General features: G+C 48.6%; 2 protein-coding genes across 2 annotated transcripts; both read left to right on the forward strand.

The window, feature by feature from the left end:
• The first annotated feature begins 309 nt into the window (after positions 1 to 309).
• Positions 310 to 7,323, forward strand: CALHM3 (calcium homeostasis modulator 3). Its single transcript, XM_050958197.1, has 3 exons — positions 310 to 704; positions 3,923 to 4,178; positions 5,539 to 7,323. The coding sequence occupies exons 1-3, from the start codon at positions 418 to 420 to the stop codon at positions 6,022 to 6,024; spliced, it is 1,029 nt and encodes a 342-aa protein (XP_050814154.1). The 5' UTR covers positions 310 to 417; the 3' UTR covers positions 6,025 to 7,323.
• A 5,620-nt stretch (positions 7,324 to 12,943) lies between these two features.
• On the forward strand, positions 12,944 to 18,434 carry CALHM1 (calcium homeostasis modulator 1). Its single transcript, XM_050958198.1, has 2 exons — positions 12,944 to 13,492; positions 17,952 to 18,434. Exons 1-2 carry the CDS (start codon positions 12,944 to 12,946, stop codon positions 18,417 to 18,419), a joined length of 1,017 nt encoding a protein of 338 aa, XP_050814155.1. The 3' UTR covers positions 18,420 to 18,434.
• Positions 18,435 to 20,681: the final 2,247 nt, after the last annotated feature.

Below are 20,681 nucleotides of genomic sequence, written 5' to 3' on the forward strand. Positions count from 1 at the left end.
ATCTACTTAGAAAGTAGAACGACCAGCCACTGCATCCTGCCATGAAAGGGAAGTATCTGGCTAAAGGCTGAATTGGAAAGACTGTGTCCAGGAGCCGTCACACAAGATTCTACCCTGGAAGGGAAAGAGGCACAAGAGAGGCAGCTGCATTGATCTGGTCCCATTTAGATGGACATGGGAATCCTAAACAGGTGCTTTTGTGTGTCACCGTAAGCAGCGTTGCTTTCCTGTTTCTATCTCTTTGCCCATCCAAATGCACTAAGCTGCCTTTCCAACCCTAACTGAAACAAGATGGATTAGAATGCACGTAGCCAGAAAACCCAAGAAAAGGGCCGCAGAGCTGTGCCCATCTGCCCCCAGCAAGCACCTCATCAATCTGAAATCAACCAGGGCTTTCTCCCCAGCCAACACAGCACCATGGATCGGTTCCGGATGATCTTCCAATACTTCCAGTCCAATTCTGAGTCGGTGATGAATGGGATCTGTGGGCTGCTAGCCCTGGCTAGCGTGAAGATGTATACTTCCTTTGACTTTAACTGCCCCTGCCTGCCCAAGTACAACATGGCTTACGGTTTGGGGATCATGTGTCTGCCCCCAATGGCCCTCTTTCTCTGTGGTCTCATTCTCAACAGACAGTCTCTGGTGATGCTGGAGGAGTGGAAAAGACCAACTGGGGGCAGAAAGAAGGATCTGGCCATCATCAGGTGAGGGATTCCCATTGTAAGTCGTTTTGCCCCTTTGCCTCTCCTCCAGCCCTCTTGTTTGTTACATCTTTATCTCCCCGATACTTAGCTATGTTCTAAACAGAGCTCCATAGCAGTTCCCTCTTAAACACCTTGAATGCCGACTGCTCATTAGTGAGCTCGGCACTGGTGATTTACAACAGAGCGTGTGAGTCCAGGAGCACAGCGATTCTATGAATACCTTCAAGGTAAGCACAATATAAATGAAGGCAGAGAATAATTCTGAGTCCCGGAAAAAGAATACAATACTAATGTCTAGTTCTTATACAGCACCTTTCAACAGAGCTCAAAGTGCTTCACAATCTTTAATGTATTTATAGCACAAGCAGGAGTGGCCTGAAGCTAAGGAAGGCAAAATTCAGGCTACGCAATAGAGAAGTTCTCTGCTGGCTGCCCCTAGCACCCCCCACCTTTACTTCCCTGGCTTAAACGGAAAAAATGACACACAGGGTCAGATTCTGACCTCAGTTACTCCATATGCACACCGACGTAACTCTGCTGACTGCAATGGAGTTACTCCTGATTTACACTGGTGTAAGAGAGAGGAGAATCAGGCTCAGGAAGCTTAATCCAATTAGTGAAGCGTGCACAAGGGATAAATGATTAAAGGATGTCAGTCCAATGGCCTTACACACTCAGCTGCAGCTCAGTGTTGGTAACTCCATGGATTCATAATACAGATACAGAACCGCAGGTTTTGGCACAACTGGGGTCTGAGTCACTAGAAAACGGCAATGTTACATTCCTGAAGCCTTTATGGGGGGTTACTACCAGGGGAAGTTTCCCCACCTTCTGTACCTCAGAGAGTCTCACAAACTATTGTCTTGCACGAGAAGCATTTTTCCTCACCCAGTTTCCAGCAAGTCCAGTTTTAGATGCTATCCAAAAATGAGGCTAACATATCTAAGCCCAGACTGTGGTACCTTGACTCAAACTGAGTAGCACCTTACTCCATGAAATCAACGGGACAACTCATGGAGCACAGCGCAAGGTGGCAAACCCTGGCTTCCACCCCAGCCCCAGAAATACGCACGGTGTTTTAAAGAGATATAGAAGAAATTAACATGGAAGAGCTTATACCATAAGGCAGAGGTGGACAGACTACAGCCCGTGGGCCACATCTGGCCCGCGGGACCCGTCCTGCCCGGCCCTTGAGCTCCCGGCCAGGGAGGCTAGCCCCTGGCCCCTCCCCAACAGCGCTCTGGGTGGCATGGCTGTGAGCTCCTGCTGGGCAGCGCAGCAGAGTGGCTGGCTCCCGCCGGGCAGCTGCCAGTCCTGCTGCTCTGAGCAGCATGATAAGGGGGTGTGAAGCAGGGGGTGGTTGGATGGGGTGGAAGTTCTGGTGGGAGGTCAGGGGACAGGGAACAGGGGGGGTTGGATAGGCGTGGGAGTCCTGGGGGGCCTGTCAGGGGGCAGGGGTGTGGATAGGGGTTGTGGCAATCAGGGGAAAGGGAGCAGGGGAGTTGGATAGGGGGTGGAGTCCCAGGGGGCGACTGGAGGCGGAGGATCCCAGGAGGGGGCAGTTAGGGGACAAGGAGCAGGGGGCTTGGACGGGTTGGGTGTTCTGAGGGGGGCAGTCAGGGGTGGGAAGTGGGAGGGGGCAGATAGAGGGCAGGGGCCAGGCTGTCTACGGAGGCACAGCCTTCCCTACCCAGCCCTCCGTACAGTTTCAGAACCTCGATGTGGCCCTCAGGCCAAAAAGTTTGCCCACCCCTGCCATAAGGGCTCAAGACTGCAAATACTCCCTACCAGGCATAGTACTTCCCTCTGTGAGCAATGTTCCCACTATGGGACTAACCACAGCAGTGAGCATTTGCAGGATCAAGCAAAGACAGTAGACAAGCAAAGACAATATTTTCTGTAGTCTTTACAGAAAGTAAAGACAACAGGAAATGGATGTGGGGGGTGGTCTTGGGGGAAGTTACTGCAAGACAATTGTATGGTCATTTCAATTAATTGTGCATGGTTTTTTATTGTTTTGTTTAAAAAAATGTTTAGGGGGTGTTTATAAACTAAAGCAAGAACGACTAGTAATTTTTTTGCGGGAGGTTGACATGATGGAGGCAAGGAAGGGGTGAAACAGCAGAGATGATATTTTGGGGAGGGGCTGAATGGGGGGTAGGGGCGGCTCCAGGCACCAGCACACGAAGTGTGTGCCTGGGGTGGCAAGCCACGGGGGTCACTCTGCTGATCGCCGCGAGGGCAGCAGGCAGGTTGCCTTCGGCAGCATGCCTGCGGAGGGTCCGCTGGTCCCGCGGCTTTGGTGAACCTCTCGCAGGTGTGCCGCCAAATCCGCAGGACCGGTGACTTTCCGCAGGCAAGCCACTGAAGGCAGGCTGCCTGCCATGCTTGGGGCGGCAAAATACCTAGAGCCGCCCCTGATGGGGGGGGGAAGAGAAAGAGGGAAGAGAGGAGGGAAAGGACGGGAGGAAAGAGTTGACAGAGAATCATGCACGGAATACGCAAGAGTATCCTTAATCAGACACAATCCTTGTTTGTTTCTTGGTGAAACCTTAAATAACAGATCCTTGCAGCACCCATGCATAATCTTAATACTTTGGTCAGTATGCAAAGAGCATTTAGGCAATAGAATAGATTCCCAAAGAACAGGGCCGGCTCTACAGTTTTCGCCGCCCCAAGCAGCGCGCTGAATTGCCGCCACAGGCGGCAGGGGCAGTCTGTGTGCCCTTAGGGCAGCAGGCGCGTTTCCACGGCGGCGGCGGCAATTCGGCGGCAGCTTCTATGTTTAGCTGAAGCCACTGTGGACAGCTAAACATAGAAGCTGCTGCCAAATTGCCGCCACCGTGGAAATGCGCCTGCCGCCCTAAGGGCACACGGACTGCCCCCGCCGTCTGCGGCGGCAATTCGGTGCACTGCTTGGGGGCAAACCAACAGGGACTGCCGCCCCTTGCAGGTTGCCGCCCCAAGCACCAGCTTGGAATGCTGGTGCCTGGAGCCAGCCCTGCCAAAGAAGGGTCAAGACAACATCACTGCAGAGATTCAAGAACAGAGACGACATTAGCTGGAAAAATGCTGGCAAAAGCCAAGCTGGGCTAAATGGTATTCCTTGGCCAATACTATTGCAATCTGTGCCAATTCAGTTCTGTGGATAAGTAGAAGGCTTCATCTCCAGGGACATCAGGCTGACACCAGTTCATATTTCCCTCTCCTGCACACAGGTACATGTGCTCCTCCATCATGCAGCGAGCCATGATTGCTCCCGTCATCTGGATCATCGTCACCCTCCTCGATGGGAAATGCTTCGTCTGTGCTTTCAGCGGCTCCATCGACCCTGAAAAGTTTGTGGGGTTTGCCAACATCACCCCTACCCAGACGCAGCTCTTGCTCTCCAAAGTGCCCTGCAAAGATGACGAGCTGATGAAGAACAACCCTGCCCGGAAGGCGATCTCCAGGTACCTGAAATGCTGGTCACAAGTAAGTCAGAGGGTTTTCTGGGAGCCTTTCAAAGGGTCTGTAGAACAGGTCAAAGAACCACGAGCCTGCTCCTACTCCTCTGGAGTCAGGTAGAGTTTTGGCATTGACTAAAGTGGGAGCCAGACCAAGCTCCATTTCTCTGACATTCAGAAATACCATCTTGATGATAATTTCCGCAGGAGTCCCCCCATGTTGGGTAGTAGAAAAAAGCATTGGCCCCTGGATTCTTGGGGGCATTGGTGGTTTAGAAATGTGAATACAAATGAGGATGCTCATACCAAAAATAGTGATACGCTCTTCTTCTAAAGCCCTTTTCAGAATCAAGGAAGTTACAACTCTTTTACAAACTTTAAATCTCACAACTCCCTTATGAGGAAAGAGACCCAGAGAGGTGAAGTGACTTACCCAAGGTCCATATAGTGAGTCTATGGCAGAGCTAAGAACAGACCCTACGCAGCCCCAGGCCTCTGCGGAACGGGAGCAGGGGGGACTGGCCCCAAGCCTCCACGGGGGGGCAGGCCTCCACAGAGGAGTGGGGCTGGCTGGGGGGGCAGGGATAAACCACCCCCCAGCACTCACCAGTGGGGCAGCTGGGGCGGGGTCACTGCACTTCCCGCCGCTAAGTGCAGGCACGGCCCTGCTGCAGTCCTCAAAGGAGTGGGGGTGGAAAAGGCAGGGCGGGGCGGAACAGGGGCCCTGGGGAAGAACCAGAGCAGGGGCTGGAGCAGCACCCAGCTGCGCAGGGCACCAGGTGCCCCAAATTTCCTAGTGCCCTATGCAGCTGCATACTCTGTGTATGGGTAAGGATGGCCCTGCTGGTAACCCTGTAAAAGGCAGGCACAGCATCAGGTCTGCAGGGACTAACCTTGACAAAGGTCTGTCAGACCTGGCCTATGCCCACTCCCACCCCTTTCCAGCCCTCGCCTGACTAGGAACTCCGGCTGTGCTCAACTGTAGATTAGCGATGGGTGGATAAAATGCCCTATGCCCATTAGGCCATTCACAGGGCTCTAGATGGGCTCAGTATAAACTCTTTGAAGTGTAGTTGGCTGGATTTTGTGGCTAGAATTGGGTTGCCAATTTTGGCTGGACATATTCCTGGCGATTTCATCACATGACATAATATTGAATTAAAGGTTAATCTTTAATTCCTGGAGACACCAGGACAATCCTGGAGGGTTGGCAACCCCAGGCTAGAACCTAAACTAGAACCCAGACATCTTCCCACTTCCCCACTCCTGCTTAAAATCTCAGTTTGAGCTAAGGGTTATACAGGCAAACAGCAAGTATATTACCCTAATGTCAGTGTCACCCCCGGTGCCTTTCATCCTGCCTCATTGCTTCTTTCCTTATCGCCCAGGGCCTTGGCTGGAGTGTTTTGCTGATCCTTATCGTGGTAGCCTTCCTTGCCCGGTCGCTCAGACCCTGCTTTAATCAGGCTGCCTTCCTGCAGACACGCTACTGGAGCAACTACATTGACATCGAGCAAAAGATCTTCGACGAAACCTGCTGCGAGCACGCCCGGGACTTCGCCCACAAGTGCATCCTCCACTTCTTTGAAAGCATGCAGCAGGAAATCAAACTGCGGCGTTTCAATGCGCCCATGGAGAAGGTCGACAGGGGAGAAGGGGAAGAAGATCACCTGCGGGGAATCACAGACCAGGAACAGATGAATGAGCTCCTGAAATCATGGTACTACAGCAAGCCCCCCCTGGATGTGAGCCAGGCAACCCAGCGGCAGCAGTCTGTGGGCAGGGAAAGACTGTCCATGCCCTGGGCAGATAGCCTGAGTAACAGGGGGAATGCACCACAAAAGGCCAAAACCTCCAGACAAACCGATGTTTAAAAGGGTCCCTGTCACACCGAGAAAGCACCAAAATGAGTCTTCCTTAAAAGCGAAGTCAGTCCCACGTAGCAACAGTGGAGGATGAGGTGACTGATAGACTAGACAGACATGCATACACAAGTGTGCAAACTGGCCCAAGCTTGAAACCTTGCAGCCCAAAAGGCAAATGTTTCAGTACGTTATAAGCAACACAAGACAAGGTTAAAATGGAAACACCTTTGTAGCCTTATGGCAATCGCCTGTGTAGTCCATGATTTCTCATGGAATCAGCTGGGGAACCCACCCTTTGCTGTCAAGCTCTACTCTACAAAGCTTTTATAACCCATGCACACTCAGCATAGTGCTCTGCCCCGTCTCATGGTGGCTGGACCACATAAAGAGGCTGACCTGCTACACCACTGGCTATTAGAGATGAATCTTTCAGCTCAGGCAGTATAGGCTCTTGCTTTAAGATCCAGAGGTTCCAGGGTTGTACCCCTCTGCTGATTCACCCAGAGTCACTGTTTTACACTTTCATTGTAATAAAAAATTTCTAAAACCTGATGGTTGTGAGAAAAAAAGCTTCCAGATAAAAGTTTAATCAGTGTAGTAACATCTGCCTGAGTCTGCAGACAGCCTCCTCAAACAATAGCTTTGAGAGGTGTGAGTTGTTCCCACATATGTCACTGGAGAGTGTTAACTTTTAAAACCTAATTAGGAAAGTTAACAGTGCTGACACAAAATTATTTCACTGCTCAGTTTTTAAGAGACAATTAACACAGTTACCCAAAACCCCCTAATGTCCTCCCATATTCCGAAAGCTCTAAATGCCCCAAAGCCAGTTGTCACAAGATGTTGGCAGGGTCTGATTTCTCCCTGACCAGCCTGTTTCCCCCTTGAGTCCCTGTTAGAGGTCACTCTCCAGTTTCATGCTTTAAGGGATGGAGACAGTGGTGCTGGGGTCATCGCAAGGGAATCTCTGCAGCTACGCTGGGTGTCTGGAGCTGGAATGAGGACACCTGGGAATCTCACGCAGGAGATTCCTTCATAAACCCTGCTCCATTGCCAACATACAGAACTCTCCCTTTGCTAGAGCAGCTAATTGTGCATCATAACCCAAGTGCTTACAAACACTTGTTAAAGTGCCCAGAGCCATGTACCAGCAAGTCTGAATAGAAATCACAAAGGAATACAATCAATTAAACTCACGTATTGCCAAGGAAGGTTTTGCCAAACTGCCAAATCTATGGCCTGATCCCACTGAATTCAGCCAAAACAGCCTTTGACTTCAGTGCATGCAAAAGACTGCTCAAGAGAGTAAGGGGGGCAGAATCAAGTCTGACAGTAATGTGTCTGCCCCTTCTGTAGTGCAGTGTGTTTCTAGCGTCTCTTTGTAATTTCTTTGGTGGCTTGTAATAAAAAAATGTACCTCTAATTATGGCCTTTTCTTCTTTCACAAATTCCTACAGCCCCAGCCTCCCCGATCTTAGAATCCCTTCTCAATGCCCCATCAGGGCCGCCCCGGGGGGGGGGGGCACAAGTGGGGCAATTTGCTCCAGGGGCCCCGCAAGCCCTGGCCCAGAGGCAGTCCAGGTCTTTGGCAGCATTTCGGCGGCGGGACGCCCTTCAGTGCTGCCAAAGATGCGGAGCGACTGAAGGGCCTTCTGCCGCCAAAATGCCGCCGAAGACCCAGACCGCCGCCAGGTGAGTACAAGCGCCACAACTCTTCCGCTTTGCTCCAGGCCCCCTGAATCCTCTGGGCGGCCCTGTGCCCCACTCCTTCCAAGCTGGCCCAACTGTTTTGCTTTACTTCCTTGTTTGTGCAGCAGCATCATTGCTAATACCAGTGAATTTCTAGGGAAGCATGCATGTTAATTACCTGCTCCTTCACAGCAGAAGGGAGGGAGGAGAAAGGGCCCAGTGTAGAGTTTTATTTTGGGGCCTACAATCACTCAGCACTATACTAAATGGAAGGGAAGGATGCATTCCTCAGTCTCCTACTCATCAAGGAGGGGCTATGGAGGGAAAAACAGCAAACCCGTGCCTGCAGTGTATATGATCACAATACAGCCTGTGCCATGTTACACTGTAGTAAATGAGATATGTCCTATATCTGACCAGCCAGACTCTCTTCAGATGATCATGCCTGGGATGGCAGAAGAGCTGAAGATAACAATGGTCCCAAACAGAACAAAATACAAGACCTACTTCGGACCTCATCTTCCTGTAGGACACTCCCTTCTAGTTTTGCCTGCTCTCAGAGGAGAACAAGGAAGAAGAAAGGAAAAGAAGAGAGAAAGAGATTAAGAACCCACTGACCTTACCAGACCCTGGATGGGAGGAGAGATGCAAGAAAAGGGTCCATCGGACCCTGAAGTCTTCAGAGGTAGAATTCCCCCTGGAAATGGCTGAGGTATCACATCCTAAGTGATTAGTCTCAGGAAAACTCTTTATGGAACATCTTTGAATAGGCTCTTATAGCTTCAGCAAATCTGCATACACCACAGGGACGATCAGAGCACGTGGCATCACAACATTCCCCTCCTCCTCCCCATCCCCAGTATGGTCTTTTTCTTATTTTAATAACAAAACCACCTGAATTGCTGACCATTCACTGAACCAACCACCCCTGACTGCAAAGCTGGCTGGAGAACATCACCGAGGCCTCATTATTAATATCTGCATATGTCGGTGTAGTGGAGTCAGCAGTCCCTTCCATAACTGTATGATCCAGGCCAGAATTTAGGGAGATCCCGAGTGGTAACACAAGGCAACACTAGCACCAGTCAGTCAATCTGGAAGCTAGAGAGAACCACAGGGTTTATCCATCCAGCAGCCCCATTAAAGAATCCCCTTTCTATTCATCACCTGCCAAGTTCTGCCTCTTCTCTATCATTTGGAACACTGCAATAAAGGTGCCCATCCCTGTAGCTTTCCCCACCTTTAAAATGGGAGCAGTAATTATGTAGCTCGCAGGTGTGTTGGGAGGAGTAATTCAGTAATCCCTGCAGATGAGCAATACAAGACCCTCAGACCAAGGTCCTGTGGAAAGACAGAATACCATGATCATTGAAAAACACATTTCCCCAGTCCCTGACCTTTTGAAATACACATTTCAACACTTCTGTTTGTTTGTTCTCTCACATCAACCTTTTAAAGGCCAAATATTCTTGGAATATATTTTTTAAACAAAACAATTATTTATAAACAGGGCTGCCTCTACTAATCCACTCCCTGGCTCCCAGCTGGGCTCAGGATCAGCTAATAATAAACTAGTCCTCATTTGGGATAGAGATTTCCCATCATAATGAGACATCTCTCTGGGTCCCTTTTGTAAATAACTGATGTATACATTTTCATTTCAACACAGAGGGGTGTATTGAACAGACCAAATTTCCCTCATGTTGTGTTGGGGTTAGGGGGAGTTTCTAATTTTCTTTTAATAGAGAGAAAGAGCAAGAAATCAGAGACTGAGCATCTGACATGTCATGTTCACGACTCTCTAGTCAAATTGGTTACCGTATTTCCCTAAGTGGGCTCAGACCAGTAGATTGGCTCAGTTTACCAAGCTACTTTGCATGCTGATTTTCATGGTCTCGTGTTTTAAACTATTCTAGAATGACAGAAAGATATAAATGCAAATGGGAGGAAAGGATTTTATGGTGGTTTATAGAAAGGGCAGAGTCAATCACTGATTTTTCAACTCAGTGACCAACCTGAAAAATCGGAAAAAAATAATCATTTTGGGTCAACCTGAAAAAAATGTTATTCATTTTGTTTCATTTTCGGGTGTCTTTTACCCCTTTTAAAAATAAATTGAGCTGAATTTCAAAACAAAAATGGTCTGAAACAAAACATTACATTTTGAAACTGTCAAAACAAAATGTTTAGATGTTTTGGGAATATCCATTTTTTTGGGTTGAAAATACTGTACTCACTGAATTTAACCTGAGTTTGCAAATAGTTTTGGTTAACTTGAAACTGTATTTTTTGGTGAATAAATTGAAAAATTTTGCCCAGCTCTATTTATGTACAAGACTGGGAGTCGGGAGACCTGGATTGTCATCTCCTCTCTATGTGACTCAGCTTCTTCACCTGTAAAAGGGGGCCTGGAGTTAAAGTCTCACTACCCCCCAAGTGTGTTGTGATGCTTAATTCATTGATGTGGGCAAAGTGCTCTGGGATCCTCAGATGGCAAGAGCTGGAAAAATGCAAGGTTGTTACAAAGGGAATTTCCTCCAGTTCTTGACCCTTGGGCTTCTGTTCATACTGGAACCATTTGAAGGTTTTCACGTCCACCCTTTCTAGATCCCGTATTGTCACGTTAACGATCAGGACACCTTGAGAAGTAGACTTGACATAGCTTTAATAAACAGATAGTCTAGTACATTGTGTAAGAATAATGATACTTAACAGGTGCTAAAGGGATCCTCCTTCACTGCTGATGGCCACTGGCTCTCTTTCAAGCACCAGATCAAGTCAAATGTCTCATCCTCACCTTCAAAGCCATGCACGACTCCCATTCCACCTCAGAACTTGCCTCCTTTGCTCCAACAAGAATAGCTTCACTGCTCCCTTACTTTCCTTCTCATCCTCCTGTCAAATCAAGACAGTGAACTTGCTGCATTGTTGGTGTCTCCTATTTGTTCTTCTTGCACATTCCAACAAGCAGGTTTTTTTGTTCACAGAAAGTGTCGCAAATGCTCACGTGGCTGTTCATTCCTCCAGCCATCTTGAAAGCTCTTTGTGAGTCAAGGAATCATCCAAGCACAGAACAGAAAAAAAGTCATGTGAGCTAGCGGACCACCAACCACAAGAGGTAAAATTCACCCCCGTGAAGAGGGTGAACATGAGGGCTCAGCATTACTGAAGTCCCACTGAAGCCTAAAGACAGGCCCAGGGACTGCGAGTTGTGCATCATTCGGGATTTACGCTGGTCCTCTGCAGTGCACAGGGATGAATTGCTCCCTCCACGCACTACATGAAGCAACTGTCATGGGAAATGTTTCACAAGCCATCTATAGACTGAAAATACAGCTGCATAAAACATTTACCCTGGGACTGTAAATGAAAGACAAACTGATTAAAAACGAACCAGTGGTTGTGGTGTGGATAATTTTCAGGTGTGGAATAAGTTCTTCCCTGTGAACGGTTCACCCAGCTCCAGGAAGTTGTTGTGCCAAATTCATTAGCAAACTGGGGTCCTGGAAGGATGATACCAACTTTGTCTTAAACTCCAAAGCGGTCAGCTGGCAGGATCTCTGAACAAAAGCCCTAGGCTATAGCACAAAGCCCCAAGAGAAGAAAGATCAAGACACTGGCTCATAGAGGGCTTTATTCTGAATCCTGCTGAGCAGCCATTGACTTCAAAGTGTCACAGGTGCTCAGTAGTCAGATCCTCCACCCACTTTTAATGTAAGGCAAAGCTTTCCTGGCGTGATCAAACAGCCCTCTGCAAATATTGGGAGGTTTTTACTAGTTGTTCATTCAGGCTTTGATGTGAACTGCCCTTCATGTCACCAGAAAAGTCCTCCACCAGGTGAGCAGAGGAGCCAGGGAGCTCTTAACCAGCACTGGAATTTGCTTTGCAAAGTTTCTTTATCACAAGCTGCCTCACCTATATTCATGCAGCCAAAACTCCATTCCTGTTTGATGAGACCATGCAATTAGCTACAGAGCAGGAGTCAAAGAGAGAATTAAGGATTCCTGGTGAATCAGTAAAATGATTGATTAAGGTATGGCTAAGCAGAACTCAAGTTTTGCTATATAGTCTGCAGTCAATCAGGAAGTAAGGGGAGAATGGGAACAGGAACTGGGGGTGGGGGAATTGGGATCATGTTTTGCTAAGGGGGGGAATGGGAACAGGAACAGGGACACAGGCAAGGCTCTGTGGTGTCAGAGCTGGGAAGGGGGACACTAAGGAAGGAAGCTGGAATCGTGCTTGCTGGAAGCTCACCCCAATAAACATCTAATTGTTTGCGCCTTCGGACTTCGGGTATTGTTGCTCTCTGTTCATGTGAGAATGACCAGGGAAGTGAGAGGGTGAAGAAATAAGCTCCCTAACATCCCATTGCAAGTCTGGTTGAAAGTGAGAATGCTCTTCTGTGGAGCAGAGGGGAGAATAGGACAACAGATCTATACTGTATCCATGTATCACACCCTAGAGCATGGGCAAATTTACCCCGCCTCACTATACAATTGCCTTAACCTTCCAACCCCACCCAGAACACAAGAGAGTGCGGCATCATCACTAGTTCCCAAAGAAAGGGGGAAGGTAAGCGGATAAAGCTATGAACCACTCCAATTGTTTTGCTAGCCTCAATACAATTCCCCTGGCAGAGAGAGATGTGCCAGACAACCTGATTTTTGCATTAGTGCCCTCTCGTCCTTGTGGGAGACAATCCTAAGGAACTGGATCATGTGTTTTCACCTGCTTACCAATTATCCGTGGGAGGAGCATTCAGCTACTCTGTAGCATTTGCAAACAAGTTCACAGAGTCCAGCCAACTCCCTTTCCTGCTGAGAACCTAGATTGCTGTCTGGACTAAATATAACAAAGCTCCCCCAACAAATACAAGGGCTCAATGACCAAAGAACTGGAGAAATGAGGACACTGAGAAGAACAGAGAAGGCAAATTTATCAAGCCATGAACTAGCCAAGATTCATGGACAATACGCTCTTTGAAGAGGGGAAAATAAACAAGGGATTTTTGCAAACAACGTTTATTTAATAAGCTAAAGAAAGGGGTGAGTTTGTTTGCTTTAAATATTGTGGAGGGGGAAGGGGGGATTTTTCCAGGTAATTGAAAAATTCAACATGAAGGAAGTAAGAGATCATTGCAGATGAGCCACAGGTCTTGAAGGAAGGGAGTAAAGACTCCCAAGGAGAAAGAAATAAGCAAAGAGGAATAAGACCTCGGTCTTGGTTAGGAAAGGAGGGATGGATAAGTTCCGAATGATCTTCCAGTTCCTCCAGTCCAATCAGGAATCTTTTATGAATGGCATCTGTGGGATCATGGCCCTGGCCAGTGCCCAGATGTACTCCGCCTTCGATTTCAACTGCCCTTGCCTGCCGAGTTACAACCTGGTGTATGGCCTGGGCATCCTGTTTGTGCCCCCCTGGGTCTTGTTCCTCCTGGGTTTTGTGATGAACAACAATGTGTCCGTGCTGGCAGAGGAGTGGAAGAGGCCCACGGGCATGAGGCAGAAGGACCCGGCTGTCCTGCGCTACATGTTCTGCTCCATGGCCCAGCGGGCCATGATCGCACCTGCTGTCTGGATCTCCGTGACACTGCTGGATGGGAAGTGCTTCATGTGCGCATTCAGCACCTCGGTGCCAGTGGAGAAGCTGGGGAACGGGAGCTACTTTGGCCTGTCGGAGAAGGAGATGAGGAGGATACTGGCCCGCATCCCCTGCGAAGAGATCTACAACGGGCAGGAGCTTGTGGCCCGGGAGGTGGCGGTGAGATACCTGCGCTGCATCTCACAGGTAAGAACCGGGGGACTTATGCTACATGGACTTGGTCCTACCTGGATGGGAGACTTTCGAGAAGAAACCCACGCTTGCCACAGGAAGTCGTGTTGGTACCTCAGCAGGGGATGTTCTTTCTATGGGGTCCACAGCGTGTGTCTGAGCATGGTTCCAGTGGGTGCTGTCTTTTGGATGGCATGTAAATCTGAGGCCTTGGCTCATCATAATCATTAACTATCCCAGGTCAGGTTTTTTTGGAAGACTAGGGTCAGTGTCAGCCTCAGAGTCCCTCTTGCCTAATTCCAATGTGGGTAGTTAGATTGTGCCTTTCTAAATCCCTCCTGATGTTTCAGTTGGATTCAGCTTTCACAGTCACTGCCTGTCCTAAATTCTTGCGTAGTGTTGCTGTGCACCATTAAATGGACAGCCATGTTCCATTCCAGAACTGGCTGCATTTCCATGGCAGGCAAGTGATCTATACAAATCCACGGCTAAATTCAGCCCATGGCATACTTGGGGCAATTCCCCCTAAAGTCAATAAGAGTTATACCTGGCTACACGAGAGCTGAATTTGGCCAACTGCCTATTCTGACCAAAGGACCTTACTGCTACAAGATATTTTTTTATCAAAGGAGTCTGGGACCACATGGCATGGTTGTCAGAGAGCAGAAATGCAGGACATTGGCCTTCAGTCAACTGTGAACCAGGGAAAGGAAGATTTTTTTCGAAGGGTAGCAATTTCTGATGAGACATTTCTCCCACACAAGCTGGCCTGGGGAGTGAGGACCCAAGTGGTGGGTTCTGATCTCAGGTCCCCCAATGTGGAAGTATTTGAGATAGCCACTGGGTTGCTGGAATCATGATAATTTGGTCACACTTTATATAGTGGTTCCATTTATAAAGGGTTAATAAATGATTAATAGCTGTTTTAATAAATGGCTAATCAGTAGATTGCTAGAGTCAAACAAGTCACAGGTTGCTTATTAGCATGGCTTATCTGACCATTTATAATGATCTGCATATAAACAGTTTCAATTCTTTCTAAATGGAACCTTGATATTAAGTGACTGATCACTCCTAGTACAGCTTCCACCTGAGGATCTCAGAACACTTTGCCCATCCGAGTCTCAGCCCCACAGCAGGTAAGTACCATTATCCCCATTTTAAATACAGAAATTGAGGCACATAGAGGGGAAGTGACTTGGCCAAGACTACAAGGCAGAATCAGTGGCAGAGACAAGAACAGAACCAGGTCTCCAGACTGACTGGCAAACACTCTCCACCAGCTGGTGCCTCATTGCAAAAGAAACAGTACCTGAATATAGAACCGATGCACAAGCCCAACTTGGGAAGGCTGCGTTAGGCAAGTCCAGTTTGCCTTTCCTGGCACTGACAACTGGGGTCCAACAGCTTGGCAGTGCACAAGAAAACCTGGTCCTAATGCAGGCCAGAGGTCATCCCTCTCTATTGCCATCACTGGAATTTATGTATTAGACTGTAGAGAGCCTGTCTGCTCCTGCTCATTGAGCCTGGATATTACTGAGGCTAACAGCTTAGCAAAAAGAGACAGTTGTCTGGATAAGGGCAGAATCTGCAGTTACACAGGTTGGATAACCAATTATAAGGACTATTGATCCTCACACTTCAGGACACGCCTTTAAATGGCACCGTATGAGCAGGTGTAGTAAGGACATATATGGCAATTTTCAGAGACAGGGCATTGGACTAGATGCACCATTTGGGCTGGTACAATTGATGATAATTGTCATGCAATGCAGAAGCAATAAAATGCAGCTGGAGAAGTAAAGGCACATGCTTGTAGGTGTGGAAATAACTCTAATCTAAACCGAGGTACTGGGACAAGGTACAAATGGTCTCCTCATTTGCAATGTAAACATCCCCAAATGCCAAGTGACCCAGTGCTAAGCCAGCCGCATCAACAAAGCACTTTCCTGCTGCTGCTCTCAGCTTATTTGTTCCTCATGGTTTAGAAAAGATGCAAATACCTTTGAACTTTTCATCGGGAAATGTAAAGTCCACCCCGCAGTCTAAGCAAGATGATTTGCCTTGTTACTGGGGTTTAAGTTCTGCCTGCTCCACTTCATTTTATGTCTTAAATCTTTAGAGCAGCGATTCTCAAACTTTAGCAACCCGAGGATCCCCATTTAGATTTAAAAATTTTCACGGACTCCCAAGCCCCCTGCTCAGCTCCAGGCTCCGTCCCCACTCCACCCCTTCCCCCAAGACCCCACCCCACTTCTTTCCGCCCTCTCCCCCAAATGCACCCGATACCCTCTAATCCCCCTCCCTCCCAGCACCTCCTGCACGCTGCTGAACAGCTGTTCCACAGCATGCAGGAGGCGCTGTGAGGGAGGGGGAGGAGTTGGTCAGCAGGGCTGGGAGTCCTGGATATGACTTGCAGACCTCCTGGAGTTGGGTCCGCAGACCCAAGTTTGAAAAACCCTGCCTTAAAGCCGTTATTATTCCCCTGCTAAGAGACCAGCCCCTGGCAGATGATCCCTTTTCAGGTAATGCTGTAATAAATTCATGTCAACTTCCAACTTAACAGTTAAAGCAGCAAAGAATCCTGTGGCACCTTATAGACTAACAGACATTTTGGAGCATGAGCTTTCGTGGGTGAATACCCACTTCGTCACTTAACAGTTGTTACTATATTGCTATGCCACACGCTGGGGGTAGAACTCCTGCTTTCAAAAGAACAAGCTCCTACTACTAGTGCAGAAGGAGAATCTCCATTAGCTGCTAGCAGTATAGAGCCTATCACACACACACACACCTTTCTGATTTCACCAGTAGGAGGCAGTGGTACATATGCGTCCATATTGCGGTGATATAATGTATGGTTCAGTTCCTGTCTATAGTGTCAGTATAAATGCTGAGTGGTAGTACATTTCATAAAAGGGTATTTCCTGGTATGTAAAGGACTCCATTAGAAGGTGGACATGGTGTCAGTCTATCCTTGCATTCAGACTGGTTTTGTAGCCATTCAGAGACCAATATAATGCTCTGAGCAACTCCCGCTTGCTTTTCCTTGTGGGTAGAATCAGCAGCCAAGGCAGTGATAGTCACACGACCTGCAGTCTGGCACTCTTCCCATGCTATATGAATTGCAGACCTAAACAACATGGCGGCTGCATGCTCCCTTTGAAACCGTTCGTGTGTCATGTTAAAGATCCAGGTCCCAGTGCCTCCCTAGTAGAGTCTGTCATGTTAGAACAGGGCAGCGCAAACCCAGGACATTAAATACAAAAAACTCTGGTGGAAGTGTAGGAAGGGATTAATCTTTAAAGACTACGGCCTTTTAATCCCATCTCTCTGGTACAGGTCCTCCATCACCACAGCATCCAAGCGTGGATTGCCTGAGCCAAACAGCAGCATCCTGCATGAGGCATCATCCACATTATCAGGAGGCAAACTGAGGCACAGAGAGATTAAGTATCTTGCACAAGGGGATTCTGTGGCAGAGCCGTGAATTGACCCTTGCCCAAGGAATAGAGCAACAAAGCCTGGTCTAGCATCTAAATGACAAGAGCATCCCTCCTCCAACATGTTTATTGACCTGTAGAGTCTGGAAAATACCAGCATTCTAACACAAGAGAAAAAAAACCTGTAGGACTTGAGATATGAGAGACTTTTGCTTAGAAATGCATTGCTGTACCCTATAGTGTTTTGATATTAGAGCAGGTGAGGGGCCTAAAATTACCTACTAAGCTTTTCTCCATCCCAGTCCTAAGAACTGCAGCATTTAACCCTTCATAGCATGAGAAGGAAGGGAGAGCTCCCTGGCCTCCCTCAGTCCCAGCGAGACCCCCTCAGCAGCATAGCAGTTTCACATCTGTGCTGCTAGCCGATACATTTTCATTGACATCTCTGGCAGAGGCTCTAGGGTAGAAACGGGGATCCGCAGCACAGCAGGGAGGGTCAGCTCTCATTCCAACTCACCTGTTACCTTTCCCTTCCTATCACAGGCACCCTAAATAGAGGCAGACAGACACACACACTCAGTCCTAAGGGTACCCTTTTCCCCTTCAGATACTTCCAGTCCAGGAACGTTACAGATTTAGTTATTGAAGACAACTGGGGGAAAAAGGGTAAAGCCATTATCTAGAGAAGGTTGGCAGAGCTCAGCATCTGGTGAACCTTTCAAACAACAACATTTCCCCCCACAGTTATGACCATGCTGGCCATATCAGCCCCTCACTTACCTTAAACACTGTCCCACTCACAGTTCTGTTTTCCCTGTGGGCAAATAAAGCAATTCCTGTTGGTTACGGACTTTGCAGTATGTTTAAAAAAAACCCAGAGTCTTCATTAGAGAGGGGCCCTCCATTAGAGGGATGCCTGGTGGCATCTGAACAACCCTGCAAGGTCAAGGACATGGTTTTGGTTGAGCCCAGACCCACCCTTGGTCTTTCTTGTTGTGACTAGTTTGCTTTCCCACCCTTTATCCCTGCAGGCTCTGGGCTGGTCCTTCGTGCTGCTGATGACCGTGCTGGCTTTCCTTGTCAGGGCCCTCCGGCCCTGCTTCACTCAAGCAGCCTTCCTGAAGAGCAAGTATTGGTCCCACTACATAGACATTGAGCGCAAGCTGTTCGACGAGACCTGCACAGAGCATGCCAAGACCTTCGCCAAGGTCTGCATCCAGCAGTTCTTTGAGGCCATGAACATGCACATGGGCCTGGGGCACACCCACTCCCCAGAGGCGGCTCCCTCAGAAGTAGGGGAAGAGAAAGAGAAGCTACTGGGTATTACAGACCAGGGGACTATGAACAAGCTCCTGAAGAGCTGGCACAAATGCAAGCCGCCTCTGTGCCTCCATCAAGAGGTGTTACAGAACGGGAATGGCTGGGTGGAGGAAAATCAGCATCGCAATCACATCAGTCTGCCCAAGAGGGAGATTGTCACCTACTATAGTAAAGTGTGAGGATGGGCTACAGGAACAGAGATCAGGCGTGGCCTTAGAGAGGGCCACCTAGGGCTCCCTTTCCAAGGGGTCCCCCAGTAACATTGGGACCATTATGGTCACTCCAGAGAGGCCAGTTCAGAGCACCTCTTCCCCATCTACCTGTCCATACTCCATGCAGCTGAGCAGAAACAAAAAGACACCCATTTGGAGGAGCAGGAGCTGCAGACAAGGGATGGGGTGGGCTGTTGAGCTGAGGAGGGAGAAGGGAAAATGAGCACCAGATGCCACCTCCAAACAGGCTGGCATGACAATCAGGTTTGCAAGAAGGCCCAATGGCAGTGCAATTTCCCTCTAGCACGCCTTGAATACTCCAGCCTACAGTTCATAGGGGGTTTGCCTCTGAGCTGAGCAATAGAGAATGCCCGCCCCCAGCATTTAGTTCTGCAGCCAGTAATTTCAATTTAGAGTCTAACTCCACCATGACAATGATTTCTTCTTACAAAGGGCACCTACTGAGGGCTTGTCTATACTGGGAGTTTAAACTGGGCTGAATGGAGTTAATGCAGTTTGAAAACGCTTGCATGAGCACGATGCAATTCATTGTAGTGCACCGACTACACATTTATCACAGGACTCTGTAGTCCTCTTTCAAAGTGAACTAATTTTGCTGCGAAGCCAGTTAGTCCAGTCTATTGTTTAAGTACACTCAATGCCGACAGGCATTGCTTTGGCAGTTCTCCAACGGCGAGCAACCATTACTGACCTGTCTGCTTACCAGCATAGCCTCCCTAGCTTGGGGGCTGAGTTGACTGGACAGCTCCTCCTGTGTACGACCTGGTGTGCAACCAGATTTTGTCCATTCACTCCTGGATTCCAGTTTACCACAATAGCTGCAATAACACTCCAGAAACCCAACAACACACCTCCAGCAGCCACTTGGAATCGTGCCGAGACCCTGGATCTCATCACCCTCTGCAGAAGACGAGGCACGTTGCAGTCAGCCACCAGACAAAGACCTTCTTGTGAACACTGCTAGTCAGACGTCTGTGAGGGGCCATGACTGGGATGCCAAACAGTGCCAAAGAAATAGCAAACAGCTCAAGAACACCAACATTAAAACGAGGAACCAACAGGGACAAAATATACAATGAGGGACATGTAACCTGTCCAGTTCTTGAAGAGCTGGATAGGATTTTACATAACCACACGATCCTGGCCACTTTCTTCCCCATCTTCCCTCCCTCCAAGCATAAGCAGCGAGACTCATAGGAGGAGGAGCCCGGGGAAGAGATCTCCCTGAAAATCCAGGATCTCTTCAGGACTCAGGATCCAGATACCGCCCAGGTAGAAGGCAAGCCTGATTCCCACCCTGCAGCAACCAACCCCAATTCCTAGACAGCAATCCAAACTGGGACTGATCCTAAGCAGGAAACCTCGGCATGTAAGTCTTTTTAGAATAGTTATGTTCTAATTTATTATTATTATGCTACACTGCGTTGCTAGCTTCTGTTCCAGGTGCCCCATGGCCATAGCCATTGTAGGCAGATGTGAGCTAAAAGCCTCTCTGAGGCCAAGGTCCCTGCATCCTTCCTTTCCCTCCATCTGCCCACGTTGTCCATTCCCCCCACTCCCATATACCTTTCCAAAATGGCAGCTACTCCAGCAGGGCAATTGGCCTCCATCTCATGCTAAAGCCCTGACCGCCAACTGTTTTCAGACTAACACCATGGCAGGCACATGCCCACGTACCCATTTTCCTTTTCCCTTACCTCGGCTGTCCTGCCTGGCAAACACTCTCCCCTTCCAACCTTGTGGTGCACCTCAAAATGGCAGCAGCCAGCATGGTACAGCCACAGCCTCTCTCCCACCCCAGATTGGAAGAAGGAGGGGAGGGATATCTCAGTGGTTTGAGCATTGGCCTGCTAAACCCAGGGTTGTGAGCTCAATCCTTGAGGGGTCCACTTAGGGATCTAGGGCAAAAATCAGTACTTGGTCCTGCTAGTGAAGGCAGGGGGCTGGACTTGATGACCTTTCAAGGTCCCTTCCAGTTCTAGAAGATGGGTATATCTCCAATTAAAAACATTCTTTTGTGAGAAATGCAGAAGTTTAGTGAGCCAGTAGCTACAGAAAAGGAAACTTGGTTAGTGTTCTCACGTTACATGAGGTCGACAGGAACACTATATTCCCATAAAGCTAAAAAGGGCACAGCTCCCCCTGTAAACACCCTGTGACATGCATTCTTACCAACCGGTAACAGCGAATGTTCAGGCAGCCACTGCA

This window comes from Gopherus flavomarginatus, chromosome 6 (assembly GCF_025201925.1).
Source record: "Gopherus flavomarginatus isolate rGopFla2 chromosome 6, rGopFla2.mat.asm, whole genome shotgun sequence".
NCBI lineage: Eukaryota > Metazoa > Chordata > Testudines > Testudinidae > Gopherus > Gopherus flavomarginatus.

Bases quoted from the DNA above. Each gene is read 5' to 3' on its own strand.
- CALHM3 (XM_050958197.1), top strand. From the start codon at position 418: ATGGATCGGTTCCGGATGATCTTCCAATACTTCCAGTCCAATTCTGAG. The intron at 705-3,922 runs GTGAGGGATTCC...TCCTGCACACAG, and splicing joins AAGGATCTGGCCATCATCAG to GTACATGTGCTCCTCCATCA. The intron at 4,179-5,538 runs GTAAGTCAGAGG...CTTATCGCCCAG, and splicing joins ACCTGAAATGCTGGTCACAA to GGCCTTGGCTGGAGTGTTTT.
- CALHM1 (XM_050958198.1), top strand. From the start codon at position 12,944: ATGGATAAGTTCCGAATGATCTTCCAGTTCCTCCAGTCCAATCAGGAA. The intron at 13,493-17,951 runs GTAAGAACCGGG...TTATCCCTGCAG, and splicing joins ACCTGCGCTGCATCTCACAG to GCTCTGGGCTGGTCCTTCGT.